The 20,614-nt window shown below is 45.4% G+C and overlaps 2 protein-coding genes across 2 annotated transcripts in view; one reads left to right on the top strand and one right to left on the bottom strand.

Moving 5' to 3' along the window:
- Dcdc2 (doublecortin domain containing 2) overlaps positions 1–405 on the bottom strand; it is a 208,089-nt gene extending 207,684 nt beyond the window's left edge. The window contains exon 1 of the mRNA XM_036188982.1: positions 322–405. The gene's annotated coding sequence lies outside the window, so the exon portion shown is untranslated. The remainder of the gene's footprint in view (positions 1–321) is intronic.
- A 36-nt stretch (positions 406–441) lies between these two features.
- Positions 442–20,341, top strand: Mrs2 (magnesium transporter MRS2). The gene is made up of 11 exons (XM_036188984.1): positions 442–696; positions 2,326–2,399; positions 5,435–5,471; positions 6,940–7,052; positions 9,110–9,283; positions 11,414–11,544; positions 14,787–14,903; positions 16,464–16,616; positions 17,075–17,192; positions 19,171–19,284; positions 19,737–20,341. Exons 1-11 carry the CDS (start codon positions 555–557, stop codon positions 19,845–19,847), a joined length of 1,284 nt encoding a protein of 427 aa, XP_036044877.1. The 5' UTR covers positions 442–554; the 3' UTR covers positions 19,848–20,341.
- The last annotated feature ends 273 nt before the right edge of the window (positions 20,342–20,614 follow it).

The following is a 20,614-nucleotide window of genomic DNA, read 5'->3' as shown; positions in this document are numbered from 1 at the left end:
AGTAGTACAGGCTGGCCTGACATTCCAGAATGACCTTGAATTCTTGAGGGATTACAGGCATGTACCACCACTCCGCTCGCTCCCCGCCCCCCTTGTTCTACAGCAAATATTTGCTATAGAAATACTCAATCCACTGTCCCTTCTAAGTGAGTTTTAACACCCTAAGCTTAAATAAAACGAACGATTTACGAGTGGTGGTAACTTCCTCCTCTCTGAAATACATATTTTGTAATACATATGGAACCTTTGCAGAATGTAGCAATCCGCAGCTCACGGAAATAACGAACACTTTTGGGAGCTGAGCTACTCTGCTCTATCTACCTTCACATTTGCAGGTGCCAGCCGGGGTACAGGACGCAGACTCCGTCAGTCATGGGACACGGGAGGCGCACGCACAGTCGGGAGTCCATGCCTGAGCATGCGTGTACAGCAGCGCGCAGGCGCGGGGACGGCTCGCGCAGGCGCGGTGCGCGGTTGTGGCGGTCCGCCTGTCCACCCGGGTTCCGGCATGCCGGGCCGGCTTCTCGTTGCCGCCTCCCGGTTACCTGCGCACCATGGAAGGCCTGCGCTGCCTGCCCCGGCTGCTGCCCCGCGTCGTGCAGTCCCGGCGGGCCCTGTGTGCCGCGCGCCTGAGCCCCGCTGCCTGCTGCGGTCGCGCGACCCCGCTGCTCTCCCGGAGCTCGCCCCGCGCTGCAGGTACGCGCGTCCCGCGGGGCCCCGCCTGCCCTTGGCCCCGCCGTCCTCTCCGCTGCGCGACCTGCCGGGCTCACCCCTGCCCGCAGTTCGCAGGCCAGCCCGGCCGGGACGCGATTGTGGTTTCTTGTTTTGTTTGTTGAGACGGACAGGGTCGCTCTGTGTAGCCCAGGCTGGCCGCGAACTGGCAGCGGTCCTCCTGTCCCAGCCTTCAGAATTCTGCAGTTAGAAGAGTTGACCCTATTAGGCTACGTTTGGTTTTGTTGTTGTTTTTAAATTTAGCGTTTACGTGTTGTTCGAGCGTGCGTGTGCCTTTCTCTGGGTCAGAGGACAGCTTGCCAGAGTCAGTTCTCTCCTGGATCGAACTCGGGTACTAAAGCTTGGCGGCAGGCGTTTTGGCCGGCTGAGCCATCTGCTCAGTAATGGGTTTCGTGACGGTACTTTTAGACGAACTTTTTCTCGACACCCCTCCCCTTCCTGCTGGCCTTTTTGCCTCCATATGCCCCCTTCTGCTTTCATGTTACAGTATTCTGTTAGGTTGGGTTTTTATTTTATTCATTTATTTATCTTGCTTGTTTTGAGACAGGGTCTCCCTAGCCCAGGTTGTCTTGGAACTAACTCACTGTGAAGCCCAGACCAAACTCGAAGTTGGGTGGCATGACTACCACGAGTAGCAAGATTGGGATGTTACTCGTCCTGTTTATTTTGTTAATTTCTCTGCTGGGCACATTGATAGAGTTGCACAGTTGCCCCGGTAAAGGATAGGGAATTCCTAGAAGTGAAGTTGAAGAATCAGGGCAGGGCTAGCACTCACCCTTGATGAAGTCTGCTCTTAGACTGTGTGAGTAGACAGCCAGGGGAGCTCTGGGAGAAGGAAGAGGAGTCTTTGCTGCTGGGACTTCTGTCACCCAATGGTGAAATGTAAAGAAAGTGTTTCCGCAAATGTGAGTACAGGTTCTGCTTAGAAACAAACAGTCCTAACAGAGCAGTGGCTTCTGGTACGTTTTCTTTTTAATTGTACCCAAAATGAGATGCTGTCAGTCAGCAGCTCCTTCCCCACAATCAGTCTTTTGGTTGTGTGCCTTTTCCCTCAGGCCTTGACAATGCTTGGGAACCAAATGGTCTGCAAGATGCAGGAACTTTTAGGATAAACATTGAAGTCCAGAGTACTAATCCTGACACTTCTTCAGTCCCCAAAGCTTGCATGGTGAGAGGAGAAAATAGACACCTGCAGTGTGACTTCTGACTTCCACAGTGCTCACACAGCCCCAGAAAATAAATGTATATTTTGTATATTTTTTTTTACTTTTGCCGGTGCTTGGGACAAAACCCAGGCCCTTGTGTGTATTAGACAGGCACCGAGATTGCCTTGGCTCCAATCATAGAGCAGGACAGGCCTCAGATAGTTAACAAGTTGTGTGACTTTGGTGCATGGAAGCCCTGGCAAGGAATAGGGGCAGAACTGTTAGGGAGAACAGCCAGATTCCTAACGTAACAGGTGTTTTGTTTCCAGTGGGAAAAAGCTTCAAAATGCAAGACGTTCTGAAAGTTCCGTGTACTGAGAATCGCAGCTGAGCTTCCAGGGTCACCAGTCATGCTCACGGCAAATTCATTCTCTAATTTTTTCCTTAGGTGATGTGCACCGATCTAGAACCTCCGATGCCTCTCAAGCTACGTTAGCCAGCGTGGCCCAGGTGTTTGCCGTGGTGAGTGCACCTCATGCAGTAACTTGCAAGAAGCACTTCGTAAGCTTATTAAACTCACAGGATTGGATAGTTGGAGGCGGTTTTGGAGTTGTATTTGGCCAGTGACCCAGCTGCCCGAGACTGGTTTAGTGGTCCTCTTGAAGCTTTATTAATGACTGGGTTCTTGCTGTACAGAACAGGCTGCTCAAATGGCAGCTCCAAGTCTTCTCCTTTGCGGCAGAATGAAAAGTTTATATAGTGCATCTTAAAGGTTCCCACCAGCAGCCCACGTTTCCTCTTTCTTGAAACAGGTCTCTTGTGACTTAGACTGACTTCAAATTTGCTCTGTGGTCTGGGGTGATCTTGATCTGGTCCTCCTTGCTCTACCCTCTAAGTTCTGGAATTTTAGGTGTGCTCCACCGTGCTAAGTTTTAATGTGCCACCACACGTACTTTATGTGGTCCTAGGAATTGAACTTTTTGTATGCCAGGCAAGCACTCTATCAACTGAGCTATATTCCCCAGTCCCAAAACTTCCTTTTTGAACACTCCAGATTTTCTGAATCTGTTTGGAAACCCTTGGAAGCTTGGAGACTTGGAAGATGCTAGAGGAATTATTAACATATCTGTGTGTGTTTCGTGCACACATTTAAGAAATAAGGCCCTTGGAGACAAAAAGTAACCTAAGTAAAATTACAAATTGTTTTGCAGCTCATTTTGTAAGCTTTTATGGTTTGTAAAAAAGTTTTAAGAATAAGTGCTTGACCTGAGCCAGACTTCCTGAGTTTAAACCTCAGCAGGCTTTCTTACTGTTGGGGAACTTGGACAAGTTATTGTAACACCTTATACCTTGATTTTCTCATTAATAACTAGAAACTAACTACCTTGGGTAATCATGAGAATTAAAGGAAGCTGAGATAACGTCATTGTATTTTAATTTGCTCATTTGTGAACTAGAAATAGATATGCTTTAGGGGCTGGAGAGAAAGCCAAGCACCTGCTGCTCTTCCAGGGGACTTGAATCTCACTGTCAGCACCCTGAGTGGCTCACAACCACATTAGCCACAGCTCCAGGGTCTAACACCTCCTGTATTCCTGGCACCTACATAAACATACAGACACATTCATAAAAAGAAAAAATTACAGCATCTACTTTATAAAAACTACTTTAGAATGAAAATAACTTACAAAATCCTGAAAATGGTGCCTCAGACATAATAACCATCCAGTGTGTGTTATTCTTTACAAACATTTGTGTTTAATACTAGCTTCTTAAAGAACTTTAAGACAGGGTCTCACTGTGTAAGCCTCACTGGCTGGTCTAGAGCACTTGGCCCTGCCCCTGCCTTTCCAGTGCTGGGATTGAAGCGTACCACTATGCCCAGCTAAAGAACTTTGTTTGTTTGTTTTTTCAAGATAGGACTTCTCTGTGTAGCTGACCAGGCCTGGAACACAGCGATCCTATCTCCTTCTCCCTCCCAAGCACTAGGATTAAAGGCTTGCACCACCACCACCACCACCACCACCACCACCACCACCACCACCACCACCCTGCTAAAAGAACTTTTAATAAGATAAGAGGCATCTCAGAATTGCTTGTTTGTTTTTTGTTGTTTGGGGTTTGTTATGTTTTGTTTTGTATTGCTTTGCTTTGCTTTTTTGAGACAGTCTCACTCTATTGACCAGGCCGAGCTAAAACTCATTGGTTAGCCTGAGCTAGCCTCATACTAATGACAGTCTTCCTGCGGCAGCATCCCAAGTAGTCCTGAGGCACCATGCCCATTCCTGCAAATTGCTTGGAAAGTAATTACTCTTAGTCAGTTTTCTGAAGTTGATCCGTTCCACAATAGAATCAAGGCCAGTCTGTGTAACCCAGCTGGTCAGGCGACCTAGGCAAAAGAATTTGAGTCTGAGGCCTGCCTGGACCACACAGTGAGTCCTCTCCCCACCCGATCCCCAAACAAAAATAAGTCAAATGATGACTGAAAGAAAATTCTTTATAGGCAAAGTAGGTTTCTCCCAAGAACACTGAACAATCAGCTGATTCTGTTGAAAAGAATGAGTTGAGAAAGTAAGTTGGTTACAAGGTAAACATTTTAAATGTCAGTTTTAAGTGATGTCTTTCAGAAAAGGATACCATTAAAGAAAAATGATACATAAATTTGAGATGTAAAAATGCGTAATTTGTGTTGTAGAGGAGGTATGTTTTACAGGAACACTGGAAAACACCCCTGTAAGGTATTATTGGCATAGTTTTCTCTAAAATGTGATTTAAGTAGTTTTACAAATTTCCTTATTTTCAGCAGTGAGTATATGTGTTTAAGAAATAAATCTAAGGCTGGGCAGTGGTGGTGCACGGTTTTAATCCCAGCACTCAGGAGGCAGAGGCAGGTGGATCTCTGTGAGTTCGGGGCCAGCCTGAGCTACAGAGTGAGTTCCAGGACAGGCACAAAGCTACACAGAGAAACCCTGTCTCGAAAAAACAAAAACAAAAACAGAAAAAAAAAAAGGAAGGAAGGAAGAGAGAGAGAGAGAGAAAGAAAGAAAGAAAGAAAGAAAGAAATCCATGACAAGCTAGTCTATATGATATGATACAAAGCTTTTATTAAAAATTGACCTTGACATTTCCTGGTGCTTCTGCCCTCCTGTTGATCAGATCTTTGCTCATGAGAGCAGAAGACGACATTTAGATTTGTAAGACAGCCCACTCCTTGGTCTCAGTCTGCTGAGAAGGATAAAAGCCAACAAAGGCAGGGCATCATGTTTCCACTAAGTGACATCCCCAACCCAGGGATCATTGTCAAGTCCTTTCCCAGCCAGAAAGTCCTTGCAGCCACCTGAGGTTTCCCTAGCCTGCTGACTGATAAATTTGCAGAGGAGGATGTAAGGTCCAAAACTGACAGATTAGCAAAGGAGAGGAATTTTTTTTTTTTTCTGGCTTCTGCAGCTGTATTTAACGTAAGGTCAGATATGATTTATAATTACATTTCATAATTTTGAGGCTATATCTCAACATAAATATACTCATTTGAAATTTTTTTTATGATCTATCTTTAGACAAAGTTTGACAAAGAAGGAAACGTTACTTCTTTCGGTGAGTATCCTTATCAATGGAGTACTGAATTTGGTGGACAATTGGAAATTGTAGTGTTGGAGTACAGAGTTCTTTGGATTTGCTACTGTGTTGAAGGAGGTCCCTCCTCCACATTTGTTCATCGGCCCCTCGTGGGGCTGGCAGTCCCTGTGTGCAGTTCTCTGCATTACTTCCTTTTGGCAGGAATCCCTTGGACGCCCAGGGTGTTTGGAGTAGAGCTGAAGGTGGAAATGCTGCTCCTCCCTTACACAGCCCTCCAGTTTCTATTCATTACGAAACAGGTTTACAGTAGAATTAGGGTGTGTTGTCTTTCTACCACCCCCCCCACACACACACACACTGCCATTGCAGTGAGAAAAATGGAGGTGTAAGGCACTGGGTGGCAGTCATGTGACAGCCTGCCTCTGGACAGCTGCTCCTAAAAACGGAGCTAGGTACTGCTTTCCTTGAGCTTCAGTGTCGCCTGTCCCTGCAGACCCGTGGTCCTGTCTCATCCTTGCTTTGATCCTTGTGTCTGTGCCAGGGGCTCCTTCCCAAGCTTTTTCTTGCAGTCCTGTGGGGATGTGGTTTGACACAAATACAGATGCTGCTGTCCCCAGCCTATCATGGGTTTCTCTCATCTGCTATAGTCTTAGCAGGTACGAGAATCTACCATGAGTATCAACTTTTCTAGGTTTTTATTTGTCCAATAATAAATTACCAAATTCATTCATTCACAGATTGACAACGCTGAATATGATGCTATAGTGGTAAAAATAGAAAGTGTAGGGACTGGAGAAATAGCTCAGCAACTGAGAGCACTTGTTCTTGGAGAGAACCCAGGTTCAGTTCTTAGCACTCACACAGTAGCCCACAACCATTAGTAACTCTAGTTCCAGGGATTCAGTGCAGCAGTCTGACCTCCACCGACACCAGACATGCGATGCACATCTGTATATGTAGGCAGAACACTCATATATATAAAATAAACTAACCTAAAAAAATCTAGTTAATAAAATTCAAGTTCATATGAGCTGGAGATATAGCCCAGTTGATAGAGAGCTTGCCTAGAATACTAGAATACCTAGTACAGTCCCAGCAACAACTGGATTCGGTTCTGCATGTCTATAATAAGTTTGAGGTCATCCTTGGCTTTGTAAGGAGCTCAAGGCCAGGCTGGGATGCATGACATCCTGTTAGAGAGGCAAACTATGTCCAGAGGTAAAAAATTGTTGCTATAGGTTCTTATCATGCTTGATTGAGGTTTTTATATTGATCACCAATGGGCTGCTGTGAAATGTTCTAGAAAAATAGGAAGAGAAGGGAGAAATTGAGTTAGCATGAATCTCCTTTTCAGGTAAGAATAGACATTGAAGACTCACGTAATCCTTTGTGATAATAGTAGAGAACCACTTAGATGGGCCTGGGAGGGGCACTGGGAGCCCATGGTCTCTGGGTTATTAGTGCCACCTGCTCTGTTCTGCTATAGAGAGGAAGAAAACTGAATTGTACCATGAGTTAGCACTCCAGGCCAGAGACTTGAGGTTTCAGCACGTGATGAGCATCACTACCAGGAACAACAGGATTATCATGAGGATGGAGGTAAGAGCTGCACTGCTGTGTTCACCAGGGAGTCCTAGCCATCGTGCCTTTCATCCCAGCACTCAGAGGCAGAGGTGAGCAGATCTCCGTGAGTTCAAGGCCAGCCTGGTCTACATAGCAAGTTCTAGGACAGCCAGGGCCTGTGAGAAAGAGAGAGAGGGAGGGAGGGAGGGAAGGAGAGGGAGAAGAGAGACAGGAAAGAAAAATGTTGGAAGGAAGTGGGATTTGTTGTTGTTGTTGTTGTTGTTACTGGATGCATTGTAAGAGTAGAACTTGTTCTACATGGATTATATGTTCAGCAGGCATGGTGCTGCTCTCTTTTGTGTTGGGAAAATTCTGACTGTGGTCTTTATTGGCCTTTGAATTTAGTCTGTAGTTTCTGGGATTACACAAAAAAAGAATTTATTTATAAAGATATTTATAAAGATATAGGGCCTTATGTGGCCAAGGCTGCCTTAAACTTGCTATGTAGCTGAAGATGAGGTTGACCTCCTGGTCATTGCCTCTGCCTCCCCAATGCTGGAATTATAGGCACAAGCCACCACACCCGCTGAAACAGATGTTTTTCCATTTGTATCTTGTTAAGTGCAATTATAATATATAACCTTGGCTACAGTTTAAATTTATATCTAACACTTTCTAAAATTGTACTTAACTTGCCTGCTCAGAAGACATTGAATGTATTGAATTTCTGCTTTTTTACATTTGCCTTTGATTAGATTTTTGCCCCATAATCTAGATTTAATCAAAATAATCACAACATGTACAATCTACTCTCAAAATTTTTTTCTCCAGAAAATATCTTTGTTCTTGTTATCAGTAGCTACTGCTTCTAAACAGTATGAATCTCTTTGTATAGATAAATGTGTATAAGATGAAGCAAATTAAACAGAATGTTAAACTGTGGGACCTAGATGACGGATATATTACACTGTACAGATAGATGGACAGATACATAACTCTGTATAACTTCTCCAGCAATCGGCTGCAGAGATGGGACAGTGGTTAGAGCACTGCACTTGTTACTCTTGCAGAGGACCTGGGTTTGATTCCCAATACCCACAGAGTGGTTAATAGCCACTTCAAATTCCAGGCGATCTGATGCCCTCTTCTGACCTCCACAGGCACCAAGCACACAGGTTGTACACATATGTACATACAAGCAAAACACACATAAAATAGAATGAATAAAATCTAATTTAGAGAAAGTTAGTCGTGCATGCCCCTTGAGTTGGGGCCCAGGAGAGCAGGCCAGTCAGCCATGACTATTAGTAGTGTGCAGGGGCTGGGTGGGAGGGTTCAGCGAACAAATGCGGATGGCCAGAGTAAGAACAAGCAGGCCTCCTGGGCTGGGCTGCTGTCCACATAAAATCTAGAAGGGAGAGGGACAGTGACATTGTTGACATAGAGCTCTTCCAGACTTGGTGAGGAGATCTGCCAGTTTGTTGTGTTCTCTTCAGATAGCAGTCTTGAGACGGCAACTCCCAGGTGCTGGCGGACAGGCACTGGCCCTTGGCCAGCCTCCCACTTGACTATTTAGGGAATTTTATTTTTCACTTATTCCCTATTTTCTTGTGCATGTCTTGGCAGATGTCTCTTTGTGGGTTTGAATATTTTGAGACAGGGTTTCAGGTACACCAGGCTGGCTGTGACCTGCTGTATAGCGTGTCCTTGACCATCTGCTCTCCTCCACCTCCCAGGTGCTGGGATTGTGGGTACACATCTGTGCCACATCAGGCTGGAGTCATAATAACTATCTAATTTGTGTAATTCCAGTTGAACAACTTAGAATTATCAAGACCTACATATATTTGAATTTTCTTCCTTTATAAAATATCCCTTAATTTCATTATTTGTTTTTAGAAAACCAAATGAGCACTGATTTGGTTTAGTTTTAGTCCAAAATTAGTAAAATGAACTCAGTTTTGTGAATTTACTTTTTCCTCCAGCTTGAGAACTTGCATCTTGATAAGTGTGTGTGTGTGTGTGTGTGTGTTTGTGTGTGTGTGTGTGTATGTGTGTGTGTTCACGTCCATTCTTTTCTGTTGCTTTTGCAGTATTTGAAGGCTGTGATCACTCCAGAGTGTCTTCTGATACTAGACTACCGGAATTTAAACCTGGAGCAGTGGCTGTTCCGGGAACTGCCATCGCAGCTGGCTGGAGACGGTCAGCTCGTCACTTACCCATTGCCGTTTGAGTTCAGAGCTATTGAAGCACTCCTGCAGTACTGGGTAAGCCCGGTCTGCTGTGTGAGTGCGAAGACCAGGTAGTACTGACCATTTCAAAGCTGCTTTCCCCAGCACAGCAGTCCTTTGTAAGGCTCCTCCAGGGAGAGGGAGCTTCGTTCTCCAACTTAGGACCCAACCAAGTAGACCTAAAGATTCTCAAGAGGAAACCAACAGAGCACATTTCAAATTGGCTCCCTTTCTACACTTTTATGGGTTGTTTGTTGTTGCTGTTGTTTATTTTTGTTTGTTTGTTGACTTGGCAACCCCCTGAGTATACCAGGCTGGCCTTGAACTAGGGTGGTCCACGTGCTCCATCCTCTCTGTACTGGTACATGTGCATGTCACATCTGTCTGTGCACTTTCACTTGTGGGATGAGAATTCAGGAGACCTTAAGTTGGAACGTCAGTGACTCTGAGCACCTCACTTCCTCCTTCAAACTAAATTGTGTAATGCAAGTGCTCACACATGAGCGCCCCATTCATCAGACTATTGTCTGAAGCAGCTCGAGGAGGTGGCACCTCTTGCTTGGGACCTAGACTGACAGGAGCCACAGTTCTTCTAATGACCCCAGCCCCACAAATCAGCAGGAGCTGGATTCCTGGGAGTTGTACAAACCCGATCAAGGTGGCCACTGCCTTCTTAGCCCCTTCTAGTCTTTTATTTTTCCTGCCCTAATTAGTCTGGATTGTACTGTTGAGGAGCTACTGCCATCAGGAGTCAGTGCTGGGGTCTGTTGGCCAGAGTGGGGATGGAGAGGAAATTTAAAAGGTCAGGGGAGACTGAGTGACCTGGTACCTTACCCTGGTCTCTGCTTCGCTTCAGTGAGGGAACAGAGGTTTCCCTCTCTGCCGGGGTCACAGGAGCAGCAGCACAGTGCAATCAGTAGTGTGTGACAGGCTGGGCTGACTCGGGTTCATCATATGGGAACGATGCAGTCTCTTAGTAATTCTTCCTGTGACATGCCGTCCCTGGACGGTTCCTTTCTGAAAGAGCACTACAGTGTCAAGCCAAGCATCTCCTCAAGGGCTCCACTTTCAAATAAAGGAGAGCCCCTCAACCCACCTAGCCTCCCAGCCCCACGAAGGCCAGCCCTCACAGACCGGAGAGTTGGTGTCTCTCTAGGATAGTTAAACATTAGGTCTACCGGGCTGTCCCACTTCCGGTCTTGTGAACCTGGAAGTAGATTCTGCTATGCAAAACAAAAGAATCTACAGCAGGCGCCCGATTCTGAGATTAAACAGCGTGTAGTAGCATCTGTAGTCTCGGCTTTGCTGTGTAATCTGTTAGTCTTGTGTCGTTTGCCAGCTGAAGTGGGAGTTTCGATCTTGAGTCCTCTCCTCTTATCAGTTTATTCCTGTTGAATATCAACCATGCCTGTTAGCTTAAAGTCCAAGTCAAGCTTCAGTTTTCTGCCACCTCCCAAGGGCTAGAATTGCAGGCACATGACAATATATCCAGTTATTCAGTGCTATGGATCAGACCTGGGACTTCATGCATACTAGGCAAGCTCTCCACCACCTGAACTACAGCTCCATCCCAAGTTTCAGTTGTTAAAAGTCATTGTCCAGAGCGATTTTGAACAGTGTTCTGTTTACAAAAAACATAGCCATTCCCAAATGTGAAATGGGTATTTTGACATGGGGGTTTCAAGATTTTTTTTTTCTTTTTTTTCAGAGCTGAGGATTATATTTATTGCATATGTGTGTACATGTATGTAGATGCTAGCAGAGTCCAGGGGGCGTTGGATCTCCTAGAGCTGGGGTTACAGGTGTGAGCTGCCTGATGTGGGTATTGGGAACCAAATTCTGGTCCTCTAGAAGAGCAGGAAGTGTTCTTAACCACTGAGCCATCTCTCCAGTCCCCAGGATGTCATTAACAAATCACTCCCTAGTGCTACCAAAGCAGCTGTCTATAGAGGAAGACTGGGAGTCAATCCAGAGCCTGGTGACAGCGTTATGTGGTGCTCCTCTAAGCCAGCAGACACAGCTTTTGAGGCATCGAGAAATGGCTGTTCTGAGATGCTGTCAGTATTTTTGGCTAGCACAAATGTCTGTGTTTAATGAGAGGCTTCACTGATCCTAAGTTCTAAAAAGGTTGTTTTAATTCTTATGAAAGGCCATGTTGTTATCTAGATCAACACCCTCCAGGGGCAACTTAGCATCCTGCAGCCACTGATCCTTGAGACCCTGGATGCATTAGTGGACCCCAAGCACTCTTCTGTTGACAGAAGCAAACTGCATGTCCTACTCCAGAATGGCAAAAGGTAAATAGGGGTGGCTTGTTAAGCTGTGAGTTAGAGACAGACACTTTCAATTCTCTCTGGCTTATGCCTACAGAGAGATGGTTAATGTAAATGCACATGTGAACCTAAGTGTGATTCTTCTTTGTTAATGGTAACAGCTTTCCATGTGTCATAATTTAAATAAATATACTCTGGGATTTATACTCAACTTTTCTTGAAAATTTAACAGTTAAGGGCTATGGCTGTGTCTCAGTGGTAGAGTGCTTACGTGGTGTATATGAGGCCCTGGGTTCACCACAGAAAAATGTTCAAAACCTTGACAGTTAAAACATGATATGGGGAAGGGATACGATCGTTAGAGAGATGGCTTAATGGTTGAGGGCACCCCACCCCACCCCACCCTGACGCGCGCGCGCACGCGCACGCACACACACACACACACACACACACACACACACACACACACAGCTTTTAAGTGCTGAGAATCACACGGGTTCTGTAGAACAGCAGCGTGTGCCCTTAACCACTAAGCCTCTCTAACAGGTACAGGTACACCACTCCCCCACTCTAAACATTCTTTCTGTTGTGCTAGGGACTGAACCCACAGCCTCATACCTGCCAGGATTATACTGCTGAGCCACAGCCACAGACAGCCACAGCCTCATACCTGCCAGGATTATACTGCTGAGCCACAGCCCTTAACTGCTAAATTTTCAAGAAAAGTTGGGGAGTAAAAATCTCAGAGTTTATTTAAATTGTGACATGAAGTAATTCAGGGGGTTAGGTTTGGTGGTGAGTGCCTCTACCTGCTGAGCCATCTCACCAGCTCAGAAAGCCAATAAATGTTTTTAGTTTTATTATTCCATGGGGGTGGGGTGGGGATGGGATATGTGCACGTGTGGGGGTCAGGACAACTTGGTAGAATCAGTTCTCTACTTCCACTGTGTGATTGCCACAGATTGAACATAGGTCATCAGGCAACAGGTGCCTTGACTTTCTCGAACCTTCTTACTGGCCCCAGTTTTTTTGTTTTGTTTTGTTTTTTTGAAGATTTATTTTATCTTTATGAGTTTTGCCTGCATGTGTGTATGTACCGTGTGTGTACCTAATGCCTGAGGAGGGGCGAAGACATGGGATCCTCTAGAGTTGAAGTTACAGATGATAACCATCCTGTGGGTTCTGGAAGCCAAACTCAGGTCCTCTATAAGAGCAGCCAGTGATCTGAACTGCTCAGCCATCTGTCCCTTAAGCCCCCATCTCCAGTTAAAGTTTTAAAAGAATTTGTTGTTTGTCTAATGTTGAAGTACTTTTTTTATCAGTTATAAATAAGCTCCAGGCTGGAGAGATGGTCCAGTGGTTAATATGATGCTCTTTCTGAGGACCTGAGTTCCATTCACAGCACCCAGATTTGGTGGTCCATAATCACCTGTAACTCCAGCTCCAGGAAGCAACACTGTCTTCAACAGGCACATGCACACATATGGCATAGGCATACACATAGACACACATCAATATAAATAATTAATTTTTTGAAAGAATACTCACGCCAAAGACCTGCTTCAGGTTCAGGTCCCAAAGAGGATGGGGGCAGGGGGAGGGAGGCGCACAGACACGATCTGAGGATGAATCAGGATGGCGGCCAGCATTGCTTAATTGAAAAGTGACTATAATTTAAGTTGTACATAGGATTAAATAGGAGACAGGGGCTTGTGAGCTAGGGTGTGGCTTGAGATCAGGGATTGAGGAATCCAGCGTTGACCTTGACAATAGGCACCAGTCATATGTTAATGAAAGGCCACAAATTCTTCTTGTTAGAGATAAGAATGACTGCTTTTTATCAAGCAGGAGCTTTCCTCAAGCCCAGGAGAGTATGGAGACCCTTGTCCAAATGTTTGACCTTGGAAAAAGAACTCCTAGGGAGCAGACACTATACCATTTTTTAGTCTTACTATATGAGCCTGTTCCTCTCATAAGGCTCCCAAAAGGGAAGGGCCTGATGTCTTACTCTTCTCCCATTACCCTGGACCATTCTGATTTCTCTGTGTTTATTAACTGGACTCTTGCCTTTAGCTCTGGATCTGAACCGTAGGCCGTTCATCCTTGGGCTCAGGTGTGTCTAGTAAATCTCTAACCTTCCTGTTCTTAGTGTAATTGGGAGGGCACAATGGAATTCCTCGTTCCATGGTGGTGGGGATTTTTTTCCAAAGAATTATTTTGTTTAGAGAGGCTACCATTGTACACATTTTTATCCTTTGTCAAAGCGCACACAAAATTTCCCAAAGGGACGGGCATTGATAGTGAGAACCATTAAAAATGGAAGTGAAGGTGCTGGAGAAGTGTGGTCTGCAGTGTCGACATGAAGTGCTGGAACTTTGTCAAGCAGCAGTGGTTGCCATGCAGTCCATGCCATATTCAAAGCTGGGTATGGTACCCCACATGTAATCCCAGCACTTAGCAGTTTAAGGCAGGAGGATTGCCTCAAGTTGGAGGCCAACCTAGGCTACAGAGTGATACCCTCTCTCAAAAAGGGTCATGGGGAGGTGAGGTGTAAGTAATCTGGAAGAGCCCTTGCATGTCATGAACAAGGCCCTTGAGTCAACATTCAGAACCCCACAGAAGAAACGAAATGGCCTGTCGCTACCCCTCCCCACATGTATCTGACAAGCAAGGTATGAACCTTGTAACTCCTCCTGACCTGGATTCTTAGACTTTCCGCCCGTAACTACTGACTGTGAACCTTCCCAGTGCGCTCTGCAACCACCTTCTGCTCTAATTCATCGCCAAGAAGTTCTTAGCTGAGGATACATACCCAAGCATCTTACCTTAACCTTTACATTTACACCTTTATTTATTTATTTATTTTTATTTTTATGTGCATTGGTGTTTTGCTTACATGTAGGTCTGTGTGAGGGTGCCAGATCTCCTGGATCTGGAGTTATATACAGTTGTGAGCTGCCATGTGGGAGCTGGGAATTGAACCCGGGTCCTTTGGAAGAGCTGCCAGTGCTCTTAACCTCTGAGCCATCTCTCCAGCCCCCATGACATAACCTTTAGAGCCACAAAATTGTTATATGGAGAGCTGTGTCACTGGCTAATCTTACCAGTTGGTTTGGGTTTGGAGTGGTTAATTTGTGTTAATTGTTGAAATGTTTCTTACCAGTGGACACTGAGTGCTAGGTGGATCCACTTGTAAGACGCCCTAAACGTGAAATGTTGCACATTCACACTGTCAACCTTTGCTGTGTAACTGTTCTTTCTTACAGTCTCTCTGAGTTAGAAACGGACATTAAAATTTTCAAAGAGTCGATTTTGGAGCTTTTGGATGATGAGGAGATGCTGGAAGAACTCTGTCTGACCAAGTGGAGTGACCCACAGGTCTTGTAAGTATTGCCGTGTGTTGTTTCTTCGTTCAGGTGAGGCTGTGCTTGTCTAAAATAGTGAACAGGCATTTTTCACCCTTAGTCACTCTCTTGCACATGGCCCAGCTCAATGAGGCTGAAGTGTGTGCATACTGCATTGCAGCTGCTGGGCTGAGAAGATCATAAACATCACGATTATCCTCAAAGGATGGGTCACTAAGCAACAAGGGTGCCATGAGATAGGTTCCCTATTGAGTAAGGGCAATAGTTGCATGGTAGAGGAGGGGGGATGAGCCAATGTGGATTGGATTCTGTAAGCCTCGTCTGTTACAGACACACCACTTACACACTTCTGACTCCTAAACCTAGAACTCATTTGCTTTTTAGAAACAGCCCTAATAGAGCATAGTCACTGCTCCATATTATAAAGCAGGTTCAAGAAGCATGTATGAAACTCACTGTCTAATCTATAATACTAAATGCATTTAAAAGTCACTGGAGACGGGAATCTGCTCTGGTAGACAGTGGTATGGTTCTAAGTGCTCATACTCTTCATTAGCTGAAAAGCATCGAAAAACAAGGAAAGGGGCTGGTGACATGGTGAAAGTGATGTGTGCAAGCCACTTGAGTGCGAGCCTTGGAATGCATGTGAAGTGAAAGGACACTATCAGCACCACAGTTGTCCTCTGACCGCCACACATGCGGCGCCGTGGTGCACACTCTGACACACACACCCCATAAACACAATAATAAAAAAGTTCCCTTTTTTTTGTTTTGTTTCCCCAAGACAAAACACACAACTCTGTCTTCCCAACACTTAATTTGTACAAACATGCCAAAGCAGAGATAGCAAGGCTCAATGTAATTCACATTTACTAAATCTGCCATGCAGCAAAGGCGGTGCCTGGTGTAGTGCATCACAGCTTCAGAGCACATAGGATGTGCTCAGGGAAGCAGATGTCAGCAGTTAGTCCTCTGCTCACTCATCCAGGGAGAGGGGAAATTGGCTGCTGCTGTATTTGATTGTATTCTAAGGGAAATGCTCTTTTCAATGTGTATAGATTTTTGGCCTGCATGTATGTCTGTGCACCACTTACATGCCTGGTGCCCACAGAGGCCAGAAGAAGGCATTAGATCTCCCAGAACTGGAGTTATGGATGGTGTTGAGCCACCATGTGGGTGCTAGAAGTGAAACTCAGTCATCTGGAAAAGCAGCCTTAACCACTGGGACATCTCTCCAGCCCCAAGAAATGCTCCTTTCAGTCTAGTCTGAGTTTTCTTGTGCTTCATAATGGCCTAGGATTTCCACTTTCTCATCAGTGTTCACACTTGTATTTTCTAGTCACTAATGGCATGGCACTAATGGCATGGCACTTTTGGATTGGGCCATGGAGCACAGTGATGCTAAGTCATCTGTAGGCTGAGTGCATCATGCTTAGGATCTGTTGGCATAGCCTCTAACAACCTGGACAAAATCACAGCAGATCCGATAAGCTGGCTTCCTCACTGGCTGCTGAAGTTGGGGGTCAGTGTGTGCTAGACATGCTCAGGTTTGCTGACTGTTAACCCTGTGACTTGAAGTGAAAAGAGCAGTGCTGGGATTGACCATGCAGAGGAGATGGAGCTGCTGCTTGAAAACTACTACCGGTTAGCTGACGACCTTTCCAATGAGGCTCGGGAGCTTCGGGTCCTGATTGATGACTCACAGAGCATCATCTTCATCAATCTAGACAGGTGAGGATGCCTACGGAAGGTGGTGAGGACCGGGGTTAGGACTGGGAAGCACTATTTAAAGGAGTGGTTTTTTGGAAGAAGTCACACCATCACATCTGTGACTACTCCATACATGGCCTAATTTTTAGTTTCCAAATGCCTGGCAAAAGCCACTGAAGGAATGCATGGTTTATTTGGACTCACAGTCTGACAACAAGGGCAAAAACTGGACATATCTGTTCATGTTTCCTGTCAGGAACCTGTCCAATTCCCCAGCCAGGGAATGGTGCCACTTATGGTGAGGGTGGGTCTTTCCACCTCAGGGAGGAGGTTTGTCTCTATGGTGATTCCAAATCTTGTCAAGTTATAATATTAATCATCTCAGGAGTTGCTTTTGAAGGTGGAGAATGACCCCGTAGGCCTTCTCTAGGTTTTGCTCGTTTGTGTGTTTCTGTCTGAGTTGGTTGTTTTCTCTCCAGCCATCGAAATGTGATGATGAGGCTAAATCTACAGCTAACCATGGGAACCTTCTCTCTTTCCCTCTTTGGACTAATGGGAGTTGCTTTTGGCATGAATTTGGAATCTTCCCTTGAAGAGGTAAGAATGTCATTTTTAAAATAACAGGATTTTATTTTATTTTTTTAATGTTGAGATGATTAGAAGAGATTTTGAAACACAACCTGCTATGTTACTGTTCCCATTGCTGTGACAAAGTGCCTGCAAAGGCAACAGAAAGAACGGAAGACTGACTTTGGCTCACAGTTTAAAGGAGTCATGGTCCAGTGAGGCGGGAAAGGCAAGGTAGCAAAGCATGAGGCCTTCCATCGCACGGGCCACAGTCAGGAAGCAGTGACTCTACTCTTGGAAATAGCCTCACAGATCTGTGACTCCTGAGGGATTCCACGTCTCGTGAAGTTAACAATGAAGATTAACCACCACGTCTGCATATCCCGCCCAGAGTTAGACACAGCTGTAATTCACTTAGAACTCAGGCAGTTACTGTTGGCCCTGTGTGTAGCTATGACTGTAGCTACATCACTTTATTTCCTAGAACATGGAAGTACACAGGAGAAGCTGACTAAAACAGCCACCCTGTGAGGCAGTGGTAATGAGAGATTTTATTTTTAGTTCTGTCTGGCCCCATACCTGGGATTCACATACATAGGGCGCGTTTGATGCAGTAATCACAACTCTGAAACAGACAGTTTTCCTACTTTGTAGATGAGGAAATAGAGGCTCAGAAAACTTAGTAAATTACAGATCTATAAAACCAGAGGATTTCAACCCAAAGACAAATCCTTTCCACTCTGCCCTCTTGCCTTTCCATATAATGCCAGGGTTTCTGAAACCACTGTAGCCTGGTGTTTTCAGGAGCGGTCTTGCAAAGCACTTTGATGTTTGGCCCTCTGTCCTCTGTGGTTTGTTGCTTCTATGGCTGTCACTGTGGTCTAACCAGCATCATCTCTCAGGACCAGACATTTGTAAAAAGTGGTCTTTAAAAAACTATCTCAGACTTCTACATAGAGATATTCCGGTGCCTTCTGACCGACCTTAGGATAGTCCAGATTCCCGGGTCTGGATATCTAGTCACTCTTCCTGGATTTGCCTCAGACATCTACAGCCTCTCTTGTCAGCTCTGCCCTGGTTGGTTCTCAGAAACTCTGCCCACGCAGCTCTCCCCTCAGCTCCCAGCCTTGCTGCCCAGTTCACTCCTATTCACCTCTTGGTTAAGAATCATGCTTTGTCCGTATTGTGGTAGTAACCTGAAAATATGAGATACGAAATGCCTCAGAATTGTAAACATTTTGAAGTCCAGTCACACTACACTGACGTGGAAAAGTCCATAGCTGCTCTGTTGTGGCTCAGCCAAGATGTGGGTGCACTAGAAGCATTGTGTGAAGTTATCTTTGGACTACTATACCTATATTAGGTGCATGTGAAATGTTTTTTCTTTAGACTTCAAAAGAAAATACCATTGTTATGTCATGTGTCCACCAAGGGAAAATGTATACAACTAACTGTACTCCTGCCTTTCAAAAGTTAGTGGCTGAGCTTGTAAAACAGGACAATTAATGTTAGAATGGTGCTTCCTTCTTATTTTCCCAATCAATTTTATAAATACATAAACTAACCCAAGCTAACTCTGTTTTATGCTTAACTCTCATATTCTTACTCAAAGCCTATTTCCCCCTGAAGAAAAGTGGTTTGCTTTTGTTTGAGCTCGCTCTTGACCCAGGTGTGATAGTGCACGCCTGTAGACTCAGCTCTATGGTGGGAGGTGGCAGCAGATCTCCTGAGCCAGGGAATCGAGAGCCAGTCTGGCGGCAGAGCCCTGCCTTCATAGCGCCTTTCTGGTACAGCATCGTGTGCAGTCGTAGGTACAGAAGAACCCGGGTATGAGACACTCGAGGGGGGAGTGCTCGCCCCTGGATTGGCCTTCACTGCAGGCCCAGTTCCCTGCTCTTTCTGTGGCAGAGCCCTGTGATAACAGACGGGCTCCTTTTAGCTCTGGAAGAGAGTTTGTCTCTGAAGAGACTAACCTCTGCGATTGGAATGAACCTTTTTTTCCTTTCAGGACCATCGTGTGTTCTGGCTGATCACAGGAATTATGTTTATGGGGAGTGGCCTCATCTGGAGGAGGTTACTTTCGTTCCTCGGAAGACAGCTGGAAGCTCCTTTGCCCCCTATGGTATGGACTGGGCGCTCACAGCAGCACTCCTGAGCCCACACTCAGGCAGCCTGGGTTTCAGTTGTCACAGGCCTCGTAACCCTGTGCGAGTTAGTTGATTTTTCTAATGCTCCTCCCTTTCCCTTCTGTTAATGCAGTCAGCGCTATGTGCTTCTTCCTATGATTTGGAAAGTTAAGTGAGCGTAAATGCATAGCAGTGTCCAACACAACACATCACACATCACTTGGTTTCTTAGAATGCTAGCGAGAATCAAGCATTGAGGCAGATGCTCGTCACTCTGCAGGGCTTCCCACAGCCGTACTGAAATGCAGCAACGCTCCTCTCCTCCCATGCATGTGAAGCAGCATGGCTGGAGCAGGTGCATGGGCTCCGGCCTGTGTGTGTCCTTCCCTTCCACCTGTTAGTGACTTCTGAGAGACACAAACTGAACTGCATTTCCTGCTTTATTTAGATGGCCTCCTTACCTAAAAAGACCCTTCTGGCAGACAGAAGGATGGAAGTGAAAAACATCCTCAGGCCGGAAGGACTCGGAGCAAGCAGGACAGTCCTGGCAAGCCGCTAACAGCAGCTGGCAAAGATTTTTACGCTTCCGAAGCTCTTACCGCTCTCTGGGGGAGGAAAAGATGACTGCTGTTTAAATTATGTCTGACTTAAAACACTGTGGCATACACAATACTACCACGATTGCGTCTTCGGAATTCTGGGAGGCAAAGTGCTTGCCTTGTAAAAGGCCCAAAGCCTGTGTCCTGCCAGCCCTGGCACTGTTTTTATGAGCTTTTTAAAGTATAGATAAGGTATTGCGAGAAAGACTTGTCTGGAGTCAGTGCTGTCAGGGAAAGTACAGCTCTGTGCTGGTGGCCCGGAACTCGGCAGAGCCTGCAGTCCTCAGACGGGGTCCTGGTCCTCTCAGCCTCTGACTTGGGAAAGAAAGAAAGCTGGCAGATGTGTTAGCCTTGCAATGAACTCGGGAATGTCAGTCCTTGACAACCTTATTTTCAGGTATTTGCTCTCTTTTATATATAAGATAAATAAAAAGGAAATACAATTTAATGTCAACATACGTGGATTCTGGTTAATCAAGATGATATTATTTTTCTTTGAATGGTTATAAATAGACCCTTTGGAAGTAAAGTTGAAAGAAAGTGTTTATTCTTACAATTTTATAGCTGTTTTGATCACTGCTTGATTTAAGAGATTGTGTCTCCCCCCTCAGCCCCCAAAAATGTATAAACCAGCTAATCTGTTTGCCTACCTCTCCAGAGTTAGCAGATGAGCTTGTCAAACAAGGATCATTAATGTAAGAATGGTGGGAGCGTTTTCTTCATAGTC

Source organism: Onychomys torridus, chromosome 5, assembly GCF_903995425.1.
Source record: "Onychomys torridus chromosome 5, mOncTor1.1, whole genome shotgun sequence".
In the NCBI taxonomy this organism is placed as follows: domain Eukaryota; kingdom Metazoa; phylum Chordata; class Mammalia; order Rodentia; family Cricetidae; genus Onychomys; species Onychomys torridus.
Note: the sequence above shows the minus strand (reverse complement) of the source record. Positions and strands in the feature narration are given on the sequence as shown.